We start from the raw sequence: 20,749 nt of genomic DNA on the forward strand, positions 1-20,749 counted from the left end.
GTGTTTTCTGCTCGTTTTGTGTCCCGCGGCCGTGTCGGGGCCCCTCCGGCCGCGTTGGCCTCCGGGCGCGCGGGGGCGCCGTGCCCGCCCTGGGCTCGGGGGCGGGGCCCGCTGAGCGCTCGGGGGCGGGGCCTCTGCCTGCGTTTATCCCGCGCCGCCCGCGGCCCCGAGCGCTGCCCGCGGCCCCGAGCGCTGCCCGCTACCGCTACCGCTGCTGCCATGGCGGCCCCCGGACAGGAGGAGGACGTGATGGCGCGCTACCGCTCCCCGCTGGTGTCGCGCTACGCCAGCGCTGAGATGGCCTACAACTTCAGCGAGAGGAAGAAGTTCGGCACCTGGCGCCGCCTCTGGCTCTACCTTGCCCAGGCTGAGAAGGTAACGGCGGGACAGGGCGGGGGGAGTGTGGCGACGGGGCGTCTTCGCGTCCCGATTCCCTTAAGGACTCTGGCGAAGGAGGTCCCGGGAACCAGCGGGATTCGGCCGTACCTTGTCGGAGTTATTCTCGGGACGTCAGACCGAGGGGGGGAAAACCGACCAGAGCAACTTTCCAGGCGCCCCTTGTCGTGTTCCGGGGAGGAAAGGGGGGTGGGGGCTGTGCGAGTTCAGAGTTACCCAACTCTCTGTTCACAATCCTCCGCGTACCTGTCGCCCCTCAGCAAATCATCTCTGCTTGTCTCATACATTCCCCCTTGCGGTTTTGCCTGCACTGTAAAATTTGTTTTGCAAAAACTCTGCTGAGCAATCTTTGAGGGGTTGCCTTTGAGCAAACATCGGTGTCCTTCCCGAGCGCTCGGCTGTTTGCTTTCCAGGAGGTGTGATGGATGAAGTCCACTGTCCCGTTCAATCCGATGGCTGTCAGACCGTGCCAACCGGACCACCCCTTGCATCTGCAGCCAGCTGTTTCTAGATAGCCCTTTTTCCCGAGATAAGTTTACAAAGTGAGCAGAACATTTACCCCACAAGTAGTGGTAGGCTGAGTGCCACAAAACAAATAATACCAYGAAAGATTGGGTATTTAATATTATTAATTCTATTATTAGGAAGCAGCAACTAAGAATATGCCCATATATTGCAAGCTGTTGTGTTAGTAGAGTATATGAAGTTAATTTTTTTTAACATGTAGTTTAAGCTAAAACTTCTGGCCTTGTCTTTGGTCCTAATCAGGGATACCTGTACAGCATTATTATATCCTAACTGAGACACAGTTTTTAAGATGCACTAACGATTTCTTGTGACTCTTAACCAGGTTTTTGACCAATGAAAAAGCTATAATGTGTTCTCGAAAAAAAAAATATGCACAAAATCTCCACACTTTCTGACAGAATGGTTTTAGCTTTCAGACTCAAAATGATGCCTATTTGTTTTGTACAGAGCCCAATTTCTGTTTCCAAAATGCTGGTTTTGTTAGGAAGCAATCCAGGCACTAGGTCTGGCTGTTGCTAATAATACAAGGGCAGAGAAGTACTGTGCTGGAGAATGAACGAGCAGTGCACAGTGTCATTAATGTTCTTTCTCTCTACAAGGATCATGTCACTACAGCAGCTTCATCAATAATACACTGAACCAAATGTGTAATTATATAGCTGTGCTCAATAGGAGTCACCTTCTGAAGTACCACACATGCCTGATTTTGTCACACTTCAGTTGCTGGAGTGAGAAAGCTGCAAATCTCATCTAGTATAGAAAGTGCCAGTACTGTGAATAGGTGCTTGAGGAGCTTTGCGTGTTCCAAGCATGACAATTCAAACATATCAATTCCAGCAGATAATCATCATTTTTCTTCTGATGAAAATCAGCATTGTGAGTGGCCCCGTAAGAAAAAGCAATCTGCTTGAAAGAACCAGTTTGAGGCTTCTAGGTTTCCACKCCCAAGCCCTGAACTCTGGACTACCCTATCTCTTGACCGTTGCATTCCCTCCCATTGCCGCCCCGAGTTTTGTTCCCAGAAAGTAGGGATAGATCTTAAAACTTSTTGCGGTCTCTTCTCATAGTGGGAGAAGGAGACTACTATTTTTATCTGTCTGCTCATTCCAGAGCAGTTTGTGATCTAATGTCAGCACTGGACTACTGGAGGAAGAGTCAGTTACTTTCAGCACCTGTTAYCTCTGTCAGTGATCAGTTGTTACAGATAGCGGCAGTTTCTTTAGGTTCCTTGTAGATGTGTAGTATTTCTATGAAAAAGAAAACCAATCCAAATACCAAGTAATAAATTAACTATGGTAATTTACTGTAGTACATATCCTCACTTTGAAGACATTAATGTGTTGCTTCTTCAGTCATTCTTATTGAAGATACATAGCATATCTTTTCAGATACATTAGAACCAAAAAGTAACAAAAGAACTGTGGCCAATACTTTTCTGATAAATCAGGTCTGGGAAGATCTAACCATAGATTTTCTGTAAGTTTTGGGTATTAGTAAGAGGGAGGACATGCAACTTAGTGATAAAATTTTAGGTCGCATATAGGACCAGGCAAATGCCTTCAATATTCACTCTATTTAATAGGTGAGATTTTCAAATGGTCCATTTGGAATATGTGAGATAAGAAGAGAAAAAATATTCCTGTAGAAACTGAATTGGGCAGAAAGTCAGTAGAGTGTTTTGCTTCTTTCAGCAGACAATACCAGGAGCCTGAAAGAGCAGACACAGCAAAGCATGTGATTAGTRAGAAAGGCTTATCTTTTCCCAAATTACAGTTATTTAAAGTCYGGGTTAAGAGCTGAAGTGTCTGAATTTATACCCATCCCAAAAATTGAGTTTAACTTTTTGACATAAAWTCCTTTGTATTATGATTCTTCTGTTGACACTTTTTATCTTGAACTCTTGACTTAATTGTATTTGAAAGTCAAGTATAAATTTTATGGAGCTCTCCCTTCTCATAGGAGTAGCTTTGACATCCTACAGCATCAAACTGCCTTGCGATATGTTTTGCACATGTGAAATATAAATGTTTTCTCTCTTTCTGTAGTAACCCTCCATCTGTTTTGTCCGTCCAGTTCAAGTTTCATTATTTTTCRGTCATATGTTCTTTATATGATGAGCAGCCTAGTGTTCTCATTCTGTGTGCAAGAGCTGTGCCATGTCATCCACCTGCTCTGCCCCATCCTTTAAGAATAGTGATGAACACTTGTAGCTGTTAAGAGTGGCACATCAGAATATTGAGAGAGTCTCAGAGAAATTACACCCTAAAAGCACAGTCCAGAGAGCACCTCTCTGACCTGTGATGCTTTGGGGAAAACCTTATGTTCTCCCTCGTGTTGTTGTTCTCCTACTTGGTTTTCTTAGGTACACAGGTCTGAAGGACATTCGATTTTCTTCCTAAGGTACTGCCAATACCAGGAAAATCTCATTGGGAAGAGGCCTCACGTGTTATGTGTGGACAGATGAGAACATAATTTGTCTTGGCATGTGTTCCTGTGTCATCCCTTTTTGGGGGGTTGTTTCTTTCCTAWGTATTGTGGTTAGCTTTTCCCAAAGGATCATGGATGTCTGAGCAAGGCATGCGATTTTAATCATGGCACCAGTGTGTGTTGCCTGCTGAGYTGCCTGTGCTTTTAGGCAGTTACCATCTGTACCAGTGTGCTCAAAGARGCAGTCTGGGGCCAGATTTTTTCCTCATTTAGTTGGGCACTCAATGGTCATGTATATGCTTGCAACATCATGAGTTTGTGTACTAATGATCTGATAAGGACCTTGAGGTCACCTGCTGTCTTCTTCAGTTCCAGGTTCCACATCTGCAAAACATTTTTTCAGTAAGTCTGTTTCAGAACAGAACCAGTTTTTGAAATACTCTGAATCCTGGGAAATTCCTGGTTGATGATTTCTCATTACTAATGCACAGGACAGTAGCAATTTAATTTGGAAAAGGCAACAGTGCCAAATTCATTGTGAGACTTTTAACTTCTCAGTATCAGGAAAATACTTTTATTTCATCTTAATTAGCTTGTGCAAGAATTATACCAGTGTGTAATCTTGTGGTCGGATATCTTTGTTTTTAAGTCAGCTTGCTGAAAAGCTCTAGCTATTGGTTTTGAACATGAACTAGAAGCACTAATCTCCTTCTTCCAGATCAAGCAATTGATTTCACAAGGTTTCCTGTTCAGTCTGAGATGAGGTACATCAGGACTTTTGAAAAGATACAAACATAGAACATAGGGAAAAGTATACATGTTTTATAAGCCCTCTGTTTACAGTTGCGCAGGTCTGGTTGTGATCCAGAGAGCTTTTCCTGACACAAACTATATAGTTACATGGTAGCTGGATTTTTCTTTACCCAAAAAGTGAACATCATTAAGAGAAGAGTAGCTATACTGTTTTTATATCCATTCTCCCCATGTGTTTTAATTTTTCTAGTTTTCACAGGAATGTTATGTGATTGAGGAAAGTATGAAGCTCAGGAGGAACATTTAAGAATGAAGACTGTCCTATMCTATTAGAAAAGGTTGGAGAGCCCTTGAATAAAAGCATTTGCTGTTACAGGTCGATTATACCAAATTGCCATACTTCTGAGAGATGTCATATGGAATTAAATTATTTCTACAGCTTCTGTCTCAGTGTGTTTTGAAAGAGAAAAAGCAATAAAAAGTTCTTTCCTTTTGCAGTCCCTTGGGCTTCCTATTACAGATGAGCAGATACAGGAGATGGAAGCAAATCTGGACAACATTGACTTCAAGATGGCAGCAGAGGAAGAGAAGAAGCTGCGTCATGATGTCATGGCCCATGTACACACCTTTGCCCACTGCTGTCCAAAGGCTGCAGCCATCATTCATCTTGGAGCAACTTCCTGTTACGTAGGGGATAACACGGTAATATATTTCCCATTTGCTGCCTCTAGAGCTAGGCAAAACAAAGCTACAGTTGTTTATTTTATAGCTCTCTATAAACTTTTCCTTATAAAATATTGAAGACATTTTGGAGACTTTTTTGTTAATTTTATTGTTGAAGTTAATTCAGTTCTTAAACCTGGCTGCCTAGGAAGGCATGCTCTGCTTGCCTTCTTTCTTTAGAAGTGAAGCAAGACCTGTCTGGAAACTGTTCCCTAACCTCTGCTTACATGTTAAATATTCAAGGAGATAAGAGGGGACTTGCAAACACATGAAGAGTCATTTGAACTGTGTAATTTATCAGTTATACCACTGGGCCAGGAGTTCACTGACTTAGAGAACAAGGCCCATGAGCTTTGAACTGCTGCTTGGAGGGAGCCTCTGCGTAATTCAGGGTAAACCAAGCTTTTCAGCAGCCAAGAGAATGGATAAGTGAAAAAAGAAGTTCTGCCCTTCTATAGAACTTTAAAATATTTGTGAAAAACTTTGTCTAAAAATGAGTGCAAACTGAAGCCTGGTTTCTCAGTGTATGTTCCACTGCTCAAGCTGTTGAAACTTCACAAATGCTTTTGTCACATGAGAAGCTGTTCTGTGATTATTTTTTCTCTACTCCGTTGCAAAACTGTTTAGCTTCTGAGTAGTACCACCTTCCTTGTGACACTTGCACACAGCTGTCCCTCAGTCTCAAAAGAAAGAGTAAAGACAGCTGATGCTTCATCGATCCACTTAACTTTCCTCCTGTTTTTAGCGTACAGTGCCTGTATTTTCCACTTGGATTGTATGATTTAGTCTGCCATTCCATGGGCAATCCCAAGAATCTCACAATAATCATTCATAGGCCTTGGTGGAAATATGTCTTTCACCACTTATTCTGACTTTCTATGGATAGTATAAAAGGAGCAATGGTGGATCCAGCATTTTTGTCTTAAGCAAGTAGAATTTAGGTTCTGTTGCAAGAAGGAAAATGAAGCGTTTGTTTTAAGAGGAGACTTTTGAGTCAACAAAACTTATTTTAGTTATCTATGTCCTCTCTGAGAGAAACCGTTAATGTCTGATCCCTTAGACATGGCCTCTTCTTTGCTTCTTTCAGGATCTGATTGTCCTCCGTGATGGGTTTGAATTGCTGCTACCCAAGGTGAGAAGACTGTTCTGCAGTGTCACAGAATTATGGAGCACTCATATCCTGTGCATACCCTGTGTTTAACTTGGATTTTCCTAAACCTTTGTGGGAAGCTAGGAGGAGTTATCTGCCTGGGTTGTTCTCAAAAAAGTGAAGAGTTACCTTCCTTTCCTTTCTCAAGTCTTTCCCCAGAGCTTCTTTGCTCACAGTGGGAATTAAAAGCAGTTCTTTGTTTATCTGTGCCACAGATACTAGTTTCAGAAAGCAACTGTATTGTTTTTAGGGTTATCTTTGGCTTACCCTTAGCTATATTCCTAGGAGTGTGTCAGCATTCAAGAAACTATATAATACAATTTTCTGAGGTCAAATATAGGAGTGTAATGCAGTAAATGAGTTTGCATCCAATTTGTTCTCTGTTACTTGACTGTTACTTGTGTCAATTATATCCAAAGCAGCTTTATTTCTGACCAGTTCCAGGAATGAAGAAAATRCCCAAGGATGAACCAACCAGGGATTAATCAGGTTGGCCATGAGGATCAGGCTAGTTTGAGCACAAGTCCAGTGACTTGTGTTAGCTCTTGCTTGAGTTTTCTAGCAAGCAGAAATTGCATACATGCCCTGAAAAACTGAAACACATAGTATTGTGCAATTAGAGGGGGCTGCGCAGTTGTCCCTCAAGGTCTCTCCCTGCACAATTGTCCCTCCCTGCACAGTTGTTTCCCTCCCTTTTTTCTCACCATGTTGTGCTTAAGCATGCTAACTTCTGCTATGTTGTTTGGGGTTTTTTTCTCTCTCATTCCACCTGTTTTCTATCATTCCTACTTCCACCAGCTCGCAAGGGTGATCAGCCGGCTGGCCGACTTTGCTGAAAAGTATGCTGACATGCCTGCTTTGGGCTTCACTCACTACCAGTAAGTAGCCATCAGCCTTCCTTCCTTTTGTTGTCTATGCTTTGGTTAAATTGACCTGCTACTTCTCTTTTCTCATCCATTTTCCTTTCTCTGACCAGTGACAGTTGATGGTTCAGAAAAGGCATATGTGCCTGGCTCCAGGCTTGTCTCTGGAAATTGGACTGTTGCTTTGACTAGCTGTCAGCAGTTGCTTCAACACAGCTTCATAAAGGATGACTTCCAGACAAACACAGATTGCATGTTCTGGGCTGTATCAAAAAAGCATGACTAGGAATTGCATTAAGCCTGTCTTCCAGTCACATTTTCTTTGTTTTTCTCTAAGTTATTTTCAACTGCATCCTAGAAAGTTTTTTTAATGGCTACTTGTTACTACAGCTACTGGAAAAGGACTGTGAGGGCTGGGTGGTTCTGTTCTTGGAGTAGTTTAATCTCCTGCTTCATGAACACTGTTTTCAGAAGCATGAAACTACACCCTGAGGTAAGCCTGGATCTTCTACCCCAGTGATATGGAATAGCAGAGGCAGGGAAGTTAAGCACAGGTCATGTCAGACTCAGTGTGTGGCACTTCAACATTTCTTCCAAAAGAAAGYGAAACCATCAGGTCAAGTCTCTGATTAATTGTGTTGCTGTATATGCCATGTCAGTTCCACCAGCTCTAGTTCTAGGGCCCTCTTCATCTGCAGCTCTTTGGAGAAGGCTCGGTTAGATTTCTTTTGGCTTTTGGAAAGAGGACAGAGGAGTATTCAAGAAGTGTATACAAGCTGAAATTGTAATTGATGCCTCAGCCTTTTCTGTGTCATTTGTCAGCAGAACCTTTGCTCTGTTTATGATCAGGTCTGTGTTTTCCCTASTCTTCCCTTTTCCTGCTTATGTACTTGCAGGTGCCTGTCTTGTTGCCTTTCATATACCACGCTAAATTCATCCAGGGGGGTTTGGGCTGTGTTTGCTCCCTCCCTGCATTGTTGAATAGTTTATTTTTATTCCTCCTGGACTGCTTGTCCCTGCTTCCAGATCTTACAAGTTTATTTTTTATGTCTAAGCTTAATCAGGAGTACCTTGTTCATATGCATATGGTTTTTTTAAGTAGTATAGAGATTTTCTTTGGAGTTCACATGAAGAATTTGAAATATTTCAGTTTCTGGGTTCTGTTTTTGTCTCAAAGCATTTGCAGGGGGACAACATAGCTGACGCTTGCAGTTACTTATTCCAGGGTAGAGGTCTAACAAGATGTGTTGGCTGACAGCATTGTTGATGCATTTGTCCAGAGACTGAGGAACAGAGATTTATTTTTATAAATAAGAACAGTTCCTGGGAGGAATAATTTCAAATCACAAAGTGAATGCAGATGTTTCTATGCTGAGAAGTTTGCACCAGTGCTGTAATTCAGCCAGGATGCCCCCCATGCCTTGGGTAACCAGAACTGGGGTCGGACACAGATGCACCCAGGGTTTGTCACAGCCCCTGTGGGCCGGCAGGGGGTGCCTGCCTGGCACGTGGACACAGTTGCTGTTTTCTGGTAATATAATTCCACCTAATTCCTGAAAGGAATGATTGCTTCTTCAGTACTATTTACTGCTGACATTGGTACATCCTTCTATCTAAGCCAAATCTTGTTAATTTCTGCTCAAATGAGTCAGAGAAACTAATCTGTAGGGAGKTCTTAATGGCAGTCTCAGCAGTGAGGTGTGGTGCTTGTGCAAATCCTCAATGAGTCACATTGTACTTGATTGTTTTCAGACCTGCCCAGCTCACCACTGTGGGGAAACGTTGCTGCTTGTGGATTCAGGACTTATGCATGGACCTGCAGAACCTGGAGCGGGCTCGGGATGACCTGCGCTTTCGGGGTGTGAAAGGCACCACTGGCACTCAAGCCAGCTTCTTGCAGCTCTTTGAGGGAGATCATAGCAAAGTATGTCAGACAGCCCAGGGTGCAGACTTGCAGTCTTGGCAATTTTCCATTCTGGAATGCTGTTCTCTTTGAGGGAATTCTTTGTGGGGATTCTGGCATTAAATTTACAAGGGCACCATGATCCCTCTGGGGCTCACTGATGAGGCTCTGTGTCAAAGTGAGCAGCATTTGGAAAGGGATGCTTCACAGAAAGTACGAGATTTTTGTCCGTAAATTTAGAAAAGCAAAGCATTGTTTTTGCTCTTGCTGACCTTGCTGAGTTGTATTTTGAACTGTGTTTCATTTTTTGCTTCACCCCAAGGTTGAAGAGCTGGACAGATTAGTGACTGCAAAGGCAGGATTTAAGCGGTATGTAACAAACATTCTTAGAAATGTGTGACTCCTGCTGGCAGTGTTGGCCCACGCTCCCTTAATTGCCACGCTATCATCTGTGCTGCTGTTTGCTTATTCCCCCTTGCCATCTTCCATTCCCAGGTGCATTTTCCTGCATGAAACTTCACCTCCTAAATAAGCCACTTCTGTTTGTCTCCCTGTCAAAGCAGAGCTGTCCATTTTTCTTCTGTTTACCTCTCTTCTATCTGCACACTGCCTCAAGAAACTGACAGCCTGAATCCAAAGTTCTCATCAGGGCAGAGTGRCAGCCCTCCACCTCAAGATCCATGCCACCCTTTGCTCAGAGTCTTGTAGTTCTGTAGTGTCTGGCTGGAACACTTCTGCAACTTCTGTGCCTGTTTCTAGGGCTTACATGGTCACAGGACAGACCTACAGTCGAAAGGTGGATATTGGAGTCCTGGCTGTGCTGGCCAGTCTGGGGGCATCTATACACAAGGTGAGCACCTTACTTGTATACACTGGAAAGAGGGAGAAACATAGCAGATCTTGAAGAGAAGGTGCTCATGGGGCAGAATGCTCTTCTGAAGAAATATCGTTGTCCCTTGTTCAGTTGTTCTCTTTGTGATCATGTTAATTCACTGCTGGCTACACATCTGGTACTTTGAGATTTAAGATCTTAAGACCTGACAAATAAAGCAAGTTAACTGAGCAGATTCTGAGATGGRTTAACAACTCACACACCAGATATTAGTCTAATCTATGCTAAATTGATCCAATTAGAGTAAATGTCTTTCCTACTGGTGTATGAGTTTTAAAATCTCACCATTTGCTCCCAGTTAATTGCCTTTCTGATAATGGTATTATTCTCTYTGTCCTTGTAGATTCTTTTCATTGATTTTTTTTTCTGTTCTGTCCCTCTTTCACCTCTTGGGCCAAAGTGATCTGTGGTATTTTCTTCTGTTTTGTTTYTTTTCCCGGTTCAGTGAGCACACATTATCTGTTTGCAAATCACTGTGTAGTTTTATTATGCATTTTCAGTGTTCTCTTCTGATCTATCTTCCATTCCYTGCAAATATTTGTACCTACTGGAGTCCTGTTCTCATATAATRCAGTGGATGTGCTGTTTTCTTTGCTTTCTTGACAAACATTTTTAGGTCAGGGAGCACGATAGCAGTGTCAATATTTTTGTCATGTTTTTCACTGCCTCCAGTTTACTTTGTGCACTTAGATGCAAAGATTCTCCAAGAGCATTAAGAGTAAGATATATTGGTGGGTGACAGTTTGATTCTGTTTCCTAATTTCTTATGCTTTCTTTCTAGATTTGCACTGACATTCGTCTTTTGGCTAATCTGAAAGAGATAGAGGAGCCTTTTGAGAAAGACCAGATTGGTAAGCGATGAGACATAYTTCTTGGACTGGTCTATGTGTCCTTTCATTTACGTTGGTGTGGCCTTTTAAATAAACTTAGAAATGCCACTGGCAGAAGTTAATTTAAATTAACCAGAGTTGACATTGTTAGTATTTTAAGTCCTTTTAAAAGAAAAAGCAAGAGGGGGAGAAAAGGAAAAAGAGAAAACACCTTACCTAAATATTTCTGGATATTGAGTAATTAAAATCAGATTTGGATCTGTGCATTTCCTGTGTTTGGGGGCAGAGCAGAAGAAGCCATGTATGTCYCATTGCCTAGAGAAGAAGACTTGGGTCTGAAGAGTGCTTAACGTTTTCCAGTCCTCATGAAGCTGACTGGAAAGTAGGTTTTCAGCTGAACCTAGCATTTTGGTCTTTATAAGCAGACAAATCAGGAGCAATTAAACWGGGGTGGACCCTTCCACCCTTGCCAGAATACCAGTGATTTTGACATTGCTAGCAAAGGGAAAAGGAAATGCAGTGTTTTYGCTCTTGGCTGGAAGTCGGGTCCCCTAAACAGTTGTATAGAATTGAAYCAGTAAATTAAGCCTTAGTTCTGTCTGATATTTGTACCATTCTACATTCGGTGGGTGATTTTAATATCCATTCATTAGAGGAACAGGCAGTGTAAGTATCTGACGTGGAAGGACAGTGTCATTGAGCAGATGGAGGCTTGAACACTGCTGAGATTGCCGCAGGTAGCCTAGAGAAATGGTGCTAAATACTGCATTAAGGAGTAAGGCTATTTGTCCTTTTTGTGTGGTAGTACTTCTGCTTTGCAGAATTACAAAAATGTCTTCTCACTTTTTCTCTGCCCACATTTGGATGTTTCTGAAAGGGAAAGTGGTGGTGTCATTTTCATTATTCCATATGGCCCTTAGAAAACTGTTGTGTTTTTAGGCCTTMGTCAGAACTATGTTTCCTGACACTTTTTTCTTTCCTCCATCTTTTCTTCCTGAACGCACTCCTGCTGCTGCCCTGTTTACATCCCTTTTCCTCCTTTCCCAGGTTCCAGTGCTATGCCTTACAAGAGGAATCCAATGCGTTCGGAGCGCTGCTGCAGCCTGGCTCGGCACCTGATGACACTGGTGATGGATCCCCTCCAAACAGCCTCGGTGCAGTGGTTTGAGCGAACGCTGGATGAYAGTGCCAACAGGTCTGTTTAGATTGTGCAGTGTAGCTACTGCAGATGGCCTTGTGCAGAAAGGTCCTCTGGTCTATTTAGAAAATACTGCCTTTAAACTAAACCCACGAGATATCACCTTKATGAAAAGCAGTCTCAATAGAACCTGGAGGCTACAGACTGGTTACCTCTGTAATATCAGATCAAAACTGTTAGGGTTTTTTTCAGTCTCAAGATCTGCAAAATAAACCAGCAGTGAAAGGAGGGAGGGATACAGAAGCCAGGGTAATAAACTGCTTTCACMATCTTCCTGTTTCAACAGCACAGTATTACAGTACACACATTTCTCAAATTGTCCTCCTTCTTTTGAGTGTGTTTTTTGAYTCTGCTTTTTTTTTCTTCTTAAAGAGTAGTTCAATACCTTAACCCTCCAAATAATCTAAAAAAATATATTTTAATTTTGAAGAACGTTGTCTTGGTTATCTGTGCCTTGGATTTTTTTTTAAAAAAAAGTTAAAGTTATAGGGCTTTGGAAGTCGAGCAAGCCAAAAAAAGTTCTATCAATCTATAACCCAGCAAAGTTGTTTTAAGACACTATCATAGAATTGGAGGGCTTAGATGTAGCACAAGGTCAAGAACTAGGCTATTTTAAAAGATTGCGTTTTAGTTTGGGCCAGGCCCTGCTCTCACAAATGGATGATGCTGTATTTGCTGCACTGTGGCACAGATCATTTTGCCTGATACAGCTCAGTCCCCACTACTCCTCTTGTTTCCATCCTTTCCTTTTTGTCAGGAGTCTTTGTGACCAGGAGCTGGTTTCTTGGAGGAAGCCCTCACCAAATGCATGGATTCCCTTGGAAATTCCCCACTAAGCACAGCCAGGCACAGTATGAGCATGCAGCATGTCTTCCTCCTGGAGGGTGGGATCAGGATTAGTAGCAGACCATTCAACATAGAATACATAGGGGAAGTTACTAAGTTACCGTAAATTGCTGCYCTGTTTCCTACTCATGTAATCACTGAATTGTCTTGGAGTTTTTTGTGTGTGCCTTCACCCATTTTTCTCTCCCTCKCTACTGACCAAAAAGAAAAAAAAAAGGACAGCAGCTCCAGTGTTAGGGCCCCAGTAATGCTGTTTACAGACTTTTTTACAAAACAGAAGGATCTTAGGTGGACTGGAATGTGGCCCTTGTTGCTAACCAGGGCTCTGGGTATATSTGTTTTGTAGGCGCGTGTGTCTGGCTGAGGCTTTCCTCACAGCTGACATCATCCTGAGTACACTGCAGAATGTCTCTGAGGGACTCGTGGTGTATCCAAAGGTAAAACAGGAGATAGTGGATGTCCTTGGTAATGCTACATCTGTGCCAAAGTGTATTAAATGTTCTCACTCCGAGGATTACATTTTTATCTGTTCAGATGGTTTCCGAATTTTGCTTTATTCTTGCCATATTCTTGCATTTGTAGGACAAACATGTCAGGCCTCTGTGACCCCAAAAAGAAAGTAAATCAAAATCTTCTCACAAAGGATATTTTCCCCTGAATTACAGAATGGATCTGTAGAACTTAACAGCAAAAGATACTGTCTACACAGATCTCATCCAGTCCTGTAACTTACTACAGGTTAGAAGAAAATTACTGTGCGTATTTTCCACAGTAATGTCTCTTACAAGATATGGCTTCTTAATATTATCAACTTCAGTATCTGGATTTCCAGAGCTAAGTTCAAAATGTGAATTTGTCTTTGCATCATGGCAACAAACTTTTTAGCAGGGACTGTTATAGTAGGACTAGGGGTAACTGTTTTAAACTGGCAGATGATTTAGATGATAYAGGAAAGAAGTTTTATTACAAAGTGGGTGGTGAAACACTAGAATAGGTTGTCGAGAGATGTGGTGGATGCCCTGTCCCTGGAAACATTCAGGGTCAGGTTGGACAGGGCTCTGAGCAGTCTAGTCCAGTTGAGAATGTCTCCACTCTTTGCAGGGGGGTTGGGCTAGATGGCCTTTAAAAGTCCCTTCCAACCCAAACTTTTCTGTGATTCTATGACTATTGTCCTGTCCTAGAGATCAGCTTCATTGTGAAGTTTTCACAGTTGCCTATAGACTTTCTATAATGCTGTTTCTTTTTTCCTCTCTTTCTTTGTTTAAGGTGATTGAGAGAAGGATCCGGCAGGAGCTGCCATTCATGGCCACAGAGAATATAATCATGGCGATGGTGAAGGCTGGAGGCAATCGTCAGGTACAAATGCAGTGTCCAAAATACCTTTGTTTGCGGCCTGATATTTGTCTCCTGGGAAACAAGTTTATCTGGGCTCTTKTCCTATCTCACCTTTCTCTGCTCTTCACTTTCTCCCACAGAGTTATTAAAATCACATTGCTGTTGCAAAGCCAGRCTCTGCTCTCTGAGGGGAGAGCACTTGTGGAGATCCCTATTTTCTCTTAGGAACACTCTGTGTTTGAGCTAATCTGGCTGGCTGTGCTGGAAAAGGAGAAGACCTATTTTTGTATTTGATACTAGTAGGCGTTTTCAATTTTAAAGTGTATGAAGGAACTTGGAACACAGGCCAGGCTTCTTTAAATGGAACATGTTGGCAGTTGGCTACCTTATAAATTAAAAGAGGATGAATCAGTGCTGTTAACAAAAAAGCACGTAAGACCATTCTGAAACACTCATTCATAGGTCATTTTTCCCTAACTCAGTATAGTATATTAACCACTTTGTTTATAGATCTTCACTCAGTTTCCTATGTTCGAGCAAACTAAAATTAAATATTTTCCTTTGTAAATAAATCCAGACACAATTAGATTGTATTTCCTTATCATTTAATTTCACAATTCAGATCAAAATTGATAATCAAATTTCCATTTTCATAAAACATCTTATTTTCACTTACCTTTTAGATAGTAATCTTTTCTTCTATGATGATTTCCACATCAGGGACAGAGGGACAGAAGTTAAAGTTGCAAAAATAACAAAATGGTTTGATAGAAGCTTTGAGCAGAATATATGTGGTTCTAGTTTTCTGAAACACTTGTGGCAAATCACCCATTACATTAGTCAGGAAGCATCCTTTTTTCCCCTGATGTCAGTGKGTCAGTGAGTAAGCTTCCTGACTGATATTAAGGGTCACATCATGTGAATCATATTTGCTGATTCATTTGTGCCTCTTGTTGACCTGCCTTCTTTCTGGTGCTGTTTAATTACATACCAATAGGGATTAGTACGTTTGTAGGTGTGCATATTCACACTCGTATGTTCTATTTTCCTGTGCTGGGAACTTTGGARCAGCACATTTTCTAGGCTTTCCCACCTCATAGCACAGAAACTCACTTACTTTCCCCACTACTAAACATCTCCCTCCCCTAAACATCCAGAAGATAGATCTGTTCACCTGAGGMAGATCAGTCTGGAGCAAAATGACATTTAAATGGAGGAAACAGGAGATCATTTTTGTCCTAGTTGTAGATCTAGGATAATACATTTAAGAAGATTCTTTCATGGCTGTATTTTAGGACCAGCATGGCAATATCTGATTTTGCAGGTGGTCCCTGACTACAGTTGGGTTCCCTTGTTCTTACCAATCAATTTCAAAGGAATGGGTTTTTTTTCTCAGTCTATCTTTATGTAAGCCATGGTTTGTGAAGTCTCACTGCTTGTTAAGTTGGACAGATTCTTTTCTTTTCCTTTTTCCAAATCTCTAGAGGGTTTACATTGTTAACAGTTAAAAAAAAAAAAAAACCCTGTAGTGACTCATAAGACTATTTGGGAAATTTGAAGACGTATAAATTATTCCAGTGTCATTAGTTTATGTTATAGTTCAATAGGGAACATAGGTGAAATTTGGACTGTTTTAGCCTCAAAGGGCAGATGTGAAAGGATTAAGAAAATTTTGTTTTAATATAGTGGCATGTGAGAAACAGCAGTCCAAACTGTGTCTCCTTTTTGCACTGTCCAGGGAAATAAACTTGGATATTTTTCCCTCCCACACATGTTAATGAGATGAACATGTGCTCAGTAGCAATGGAATTACTTTTTTTCCCATCTTCTTCCCCCTGCCCCTACAGGATTGCCATGAGAAGATTCGGGTTCTCTCTCAGCAAGCAGCAGCTGTTGTGAAACAGGAAGGGGGTGATAATGATTTCATAGCCCGTGTCCGTGCTGATTCTTACTTCAGCCCTATCCATAAACAACTTGAAAGCCTGTTGGATCCCTCCTCCTTCACTGGACGTGCTCCTCAACAGGTAAAGTAGTGGGAAGAAGCTATGGGTTGTAATGCCATGTGTAGTTTAATCCCGCATCCTTTTGTGTGCTATRGAGTGTACATGTTATATAACTGTGGCCATACTGCTAAGGAAGACACATTTCACTCTTTTGATTTCCTTGGCTTTCTTCCCTGTGTCTTCACACTTTTGACCCTGGACATACCAGACCATTTGGTGTCTTTGTGAAAGAGAGACCCCAGTGAGACAAGCAGGTCTGAGTGGGGAGGAGGAGGCAAGCCCTTTTCCTAATTTTATCTTTCTCATCTTGAACAGGTGGCAAAGTTCCTGAAGGAGGAGGTTCGACCAGCGCTGATTCCATACCAAAGCAAGATGGGTGGGAAAATTGAACTGGCACTTTAGGTTTAGTCTGCAAAAGTGTGTGGATACAGGAAGATAATAAAGCCTTATTGACCCAGGTCTATTTATTGTCATGTTGTTTTGGTTCTCTACAGTACATTTAACCCCCAGACCTTACAGCCACCCTGATTCCAGATGGGCTTTTCATTCTTTGTCTACTGTTTGGTCAAGCCTGCATCTATAGTGTCCGGAGTTACTGAGTAASTCAGCTCAATTGTGACAAGGTAACTTTATCACAGCACTTTTCATTGGCCCATACAGAGCACTGCCCACTGTTAAAGAGCAATGCCAGGTGCTGCCCGACATTCATGTAAGACTAACTGTTGAAGAACAAAGGTAAGGGGAATTGAGCCCACTCCCATTTTCATATTTCTTTCCATGCCCTGAAGCTTACTCCACAGGTGTCTCAGAAGTTGATAAAAGTTTGTCCGGGCTTTCARATTTGAGGGAGCAAACTGTGATTTTGGGAGCAAGCAGAATAAAATACTAGAAATAATGAAAAAGAGAGGTCATGACAAATTTCTTGGCCCATCAAACTGGTGCTCCTTCCTAGTTTAATATTGTAGCTGTGGCTCTGTAGCTTCTGAGAATCCATATTTACAGGTATGGGTAAGAAACCAGTCATTGTGTTTTGGCTGAGATTGTGGTTGCTGGCTGTAAGTGCTTGATATTGAGTGGCAGGTGGACTCTGGCATGTCAGAGTTGTTCTCTACTACAAGTAAGTTTTGTCTGATAMGGAAAGGAAAAAGATACTGGAATTCATTGAATGCCAGAAAAATTCAAGAGGCATCGGTTTTATTTCTGCCATGAATCATCTGTTTTGTAACGTGTGTGTTTTACTGGACATTCAGTACAAAGGAAGGAACTCTTCTTCCTTTGACTTCAACTGGAATAATCCCCTTATCTCTTTTCCCAGTGTTATTATATCATAGAGCATTTCTTCTGCTTCAGTGCAACAAAAAATCTCCCTCTTGCYTCTGTTATTTATTCAGACCCTCAGAGATGATATGATAAGGATTACTTGATGGTTTTTGAAGCATGGCTGCTGAAGAGAATTAAGAAAAGCAGAACTAATTGAAAGAAGCTACCTGATGTCCTTGAGGCCATCATTATTGAAAGAGGATTTCAAAATGCTTGTCTTACGTAGTCAGAGCAATGGGAAGTTTCAGGCTGTGATCTTCCCCCCATTGAGATTGTTCTGGCTAAATCTTGCCCCTAGATAATGGCATTCAAAATTTCTCAAACATTTGTGAGTTTTATGGTGTTTAAAACATTTTGCTTGCTTGTGCTATTAACATTTAATTAGCCATCTGTTTGAAAAGGATAACTCTAATTGAGCACTGGTAATTTTCAGGCTATTACTCAGACGGATAGCCAAGAAAGAAAACAGACAGATGCGTTAAGTCCTCGTTCTTTGGTCCTCTTTCTTCCTTAAAAAAAACCAACCCTGTGCAGAGAGGAAGAACAGCTAATGTATCTTCTCTCCTCATCTGGAAATAAGTCTGTATTAGATAGAGGCTGCCAGCTGTGAGCTGTTTGTCTTGTTTTCCTGGAAATTTCCTCTGTACCRTTGTTACCCTTTTCAAAATGTCATCCCCCTAGAAAACTAGCATGACTATAYAAATCCTTAAGGAGACTTGTACTCCTTGTTTTGGGATCTGACTTCCTACTTTTCCACAGAGTTGGCAGTGGCACCAGAGATGTAATTCTCCCCTCTCCTTGGTTGTTGGGAGGAGGTCACCAGGCAGTGCTTCAGGAGCAGCTCTCAGCTGTACAGCTCCTAATTCTCCCCCTGTGCTTGGCACTGGTGAGGCCACACCAAGTCATGTGTCCAGTTCTGGGCCCTTCAGAACATTGAGGGGCTGTAGTGAGTCCAGAGAAAGGCAGTGGAGCTGGTGAATGGTCTGGAGCACACGTCTGATGGGGAGAAGCTGAGGGACCTGGGGTTTAGCCAGGGGAGCAGAATGCTTAGGGGAGACCTTGTCACTTGCTACAACTGCCTGGAAATAGGTTGTAGCCGGGGGGGTGTGAGAGGGGTTGGCCTCTTGTCCCAGGCAACCAGCAACAGGACAAGAAGACATAGCCTTAAGTTACACAAGAGGAGGTTTAAGTTAGACATTAGGAGGAATTTCACAGAAATGGTGATTAGACATAGGGATAGCCTGCCCAGGGAGGTGATGGAGTCACCGTCCCTGGAGGTGTTTAAGGAAAGAGTGGATGTGGCACTCAGTGCCATGGTCTGGTTGACAAGGTGGTGTTCGGTCACAGGCTGGACTCCATGATCTCAGAGGGCTTTTCCACCCTGATTGATTCTGTGATTTTGTGACAGCTTGGATCACACTTCGGGTTGTTCTGGCGCATGTCTCTGCCGTCTGTGCCTGTGGTGAGCAGGGCCATCCTGGCGCCTCTCCCCGCCGGCCGGGCCGCGCTTCCCGGCCTACAGCCACCGCCGCGCCGCGCGCCGCATCCTGCGCATGCGCCTCGGCAGCGGCGTGTGGGGCCGCCGGGTCGGGGCCGGGCGCCCGCCCTGAGGGGACGGCGGTGGCGGCAGCAGGTGGGTGCCGGGGCAGGTGGGGGTCGCGCCGGGCGGGGGCCGCCTCTCGCTCTCCGGGGCTCCCAGGCCTGCGTGTTCCCACGGGCCGGGAGGGCTCCCCAGGAGGGGTTGCGCCACCTGTGCGGTGTCCCCCGCGCACCCCTCACCCCGGCACCACCCTGCCTTGCTCTCTCTCGGGCGGAGCGGAGGCCGGGGCGGCCTCGCTGCTGGGGCTGTGCGGGACGGGACCGCGTGGCCGCGGCTCCGCTCGCCGAGCTGGGGCGGGGGAGCAGGGAGGGACCCCCGGCCCGGGCAAGGCTCCGTGCTCCGGCCGCGGTTACGCAGGGTCTGGCTCCGGAGAGTGACCCACGCTGCGCTTCTCCATGACGGCTGCCTGGGGCACGTTCTTCCTGCTCCTCCCTTACCCTCGCTGGGTTCTCCCCGGCTCCCCGGGACGTGCCTCTACCCCGCCTCTCCTTCCTGCTCGTGGCTGCGACTCCCGGGGGTCCTGCTCTGCCATACTCATTTGCTCTCCACGCCTGCGCCTTTTCGGAGGTGCCCCGGAGGAGAGAGAKAGTCTGTCTCCTGTCTGGCTGGGGGGAAGGAATAGTCACGAAACAGAGGTGGAAATATGGCAGTATCCTTTAGGCAATGGGCAGAGATAGACATACTGCAGGCCCTGTGATTGTCAGCTGTAATAAATGTTAGAAGGAGAGCAGAAGACAGATGTAATTCTTCGTACCTGGTGATGTATATCCGAGGGATCAAAGAGCCGCAGTCACGCAGATTTAAATCTTGTTGCAGGCAGTGGCTGTGGGCTCCGGGACGGCTCTTGATGTCTCTTTACAGAACTGGTAAGGATGGGACAGAAGAAATTTCCTCTGTATGCCTGCTTTGCYTCCTTTCTAAATTTGTGAGGGATGCCTGAATTTAAGCAGGTGCTTTCCTTCTAAACAAGTCAGTTTCAGTGTTGGTGGGGAGGGGTGTTTATGTGATGTCGTAGCTTCCTTCACGATGCCTCAGCCCTGCTCCSCACGGCTTGCTGTGATTTTTTGGKTTTTTTTWTAGTGGGGGAAGTGGGACTAAAGTAGTGATAGTGCCATGAGGAAATGGAGGATCCTTTAGTGCAAATAGATGGGAGAGAGAAGCGGTCGTACTGGAATCAAGATGAGTGGGTTTTTATTAGTGCAAGACTGTATCTTAAAATTACCCAAGAAGGAACTSGCAGCCTGGCAGGAGTGGGGCACTGCTGTGCTTTTGCTGAGCTGATGATCGGAATATAATTGCTTGCTGGATAATCTGAATTCTGGAATAGTTTTTCAGCTGCTACAGAGTCTGGAGTGGTGGCCTGGAAAGAAACAGGCACTGGGACAAACTTCAATTTCATAATTTATTTCTGCATCAACACAATGTGTGTGTAACTGTCCCTGTGCAGAAACAAAGGTTGGATTCCTACTCTGGAGAATTCATAAAGTAAAGGGGAAGGAACAGGGTGAGAAGAGGTGTGGCATATAGTTAAAAAGGTCAGGGTGGGGACTGGTTGTATCATGTTAATACAAAGTTACGTTCATTCTGTATTTAACTGATTAAAATGACAAGTACTGCCTGTCTTAATTCCTGTTTATGATAATATTTTGATAATGTGGTTTGATATTCTCAGGGAGATATCATTTATAGTGACTCCTCTTCTGAGGAAGGATGAGGGGAATCCATGAGGAGCARCAGAGAGGAAGGGCATATTTCTGGAGGAATTGCACTGGTCAGGGAAGGATAGAGTTGAGGTGAGGAAAGCACTGCACACCTGCTCAAGACTGAAATAACTCTTCAGTTTTAGGGGGTCTGCTAATGTTGTTTAGGTTTTTCTTTGCTGTGCTTTTAACCTGTCACTTTCCCACAAGATGGGACCTTTTGCCAATGACAGTGTTCTAATAGACCTTAACAATCTTAAAAGACAGGCAATAATCAAAATT

General features: G+C 43.5%; 2 protein-coding genes across 4 annotated transcripts in view; both read left to right on the forward strand.

Moving 5' to 3' along the window:
- Window positions 1–170: 170 nt before the first annotated feature.
- Window positions 171–16,308, forward strand: ADSL (adenylosuccinate lyase). The gene is made up of 13 exons (XM_057388847.1): window positions 171–375; window positions 4,603–4,806; window positions 5,915–5,959; window positions 6,776–6,855; window positions 8,593–8,764; window positions 9,066–9,112; window positions 9,503–9,593; window positions 10,417–10,486; window positions 11,513–11,660; window positions 12,856–12,946; window positions 13,776–13,865; window positions 15,692–15,868; window positions 16,163–16,308. Exons 1-13 carry the CDS (start codon window positions 220–222, stop codon window positions 16,247–16,249), a joined length of 1,458 nt encoding a protein of 485 aa, XP_057244830.1. The 5' UTR covers window positions 171–219; the 3' UTR covers window positions 16,250–16,308.
- A 2,409-nt stretch (window positions 16,309–18,717) lies between these two features.
- Window positions 18,718–20,749, forward strand: part of SGSM3 (small G protein signaling modulator 3) — a 32,656-nt gene continuing 30,624 nt past the window's right edge. The window contains exons 1-2 of one of the 3 annotated variants that reach the window (XM_057388869.1): window positions 18,726–18,800; window positions 19,584–19,633. The gene's annotated coding sequence lies outside the window, so the exon portion shown is untranslated. Of the gene's footprint in view, window positions 18,801–19,100; window positions 19,634–20,749 lie in introns of those variants that run through there. The other 2 variants (XM_057388857.1, XM_057388864.1) reach the window with 2 other exon arrangements.

This window comes from Malurus melanocephalus, unplaced genomic scaffold (genome assembly GCF_030028575.1).
Source record: "Malurus melanocephalus ecotype Western Australia unplaced genomic scaffold, MMel_1.1 scaffold_17, whole genome shotgun sequence".
NCBI classification, from domain to species: Eukaryota; Metazoa; Chordata; class Aves; order Passeriformes; family Maluridae; genus Malurus; species Malurus melanocephalus.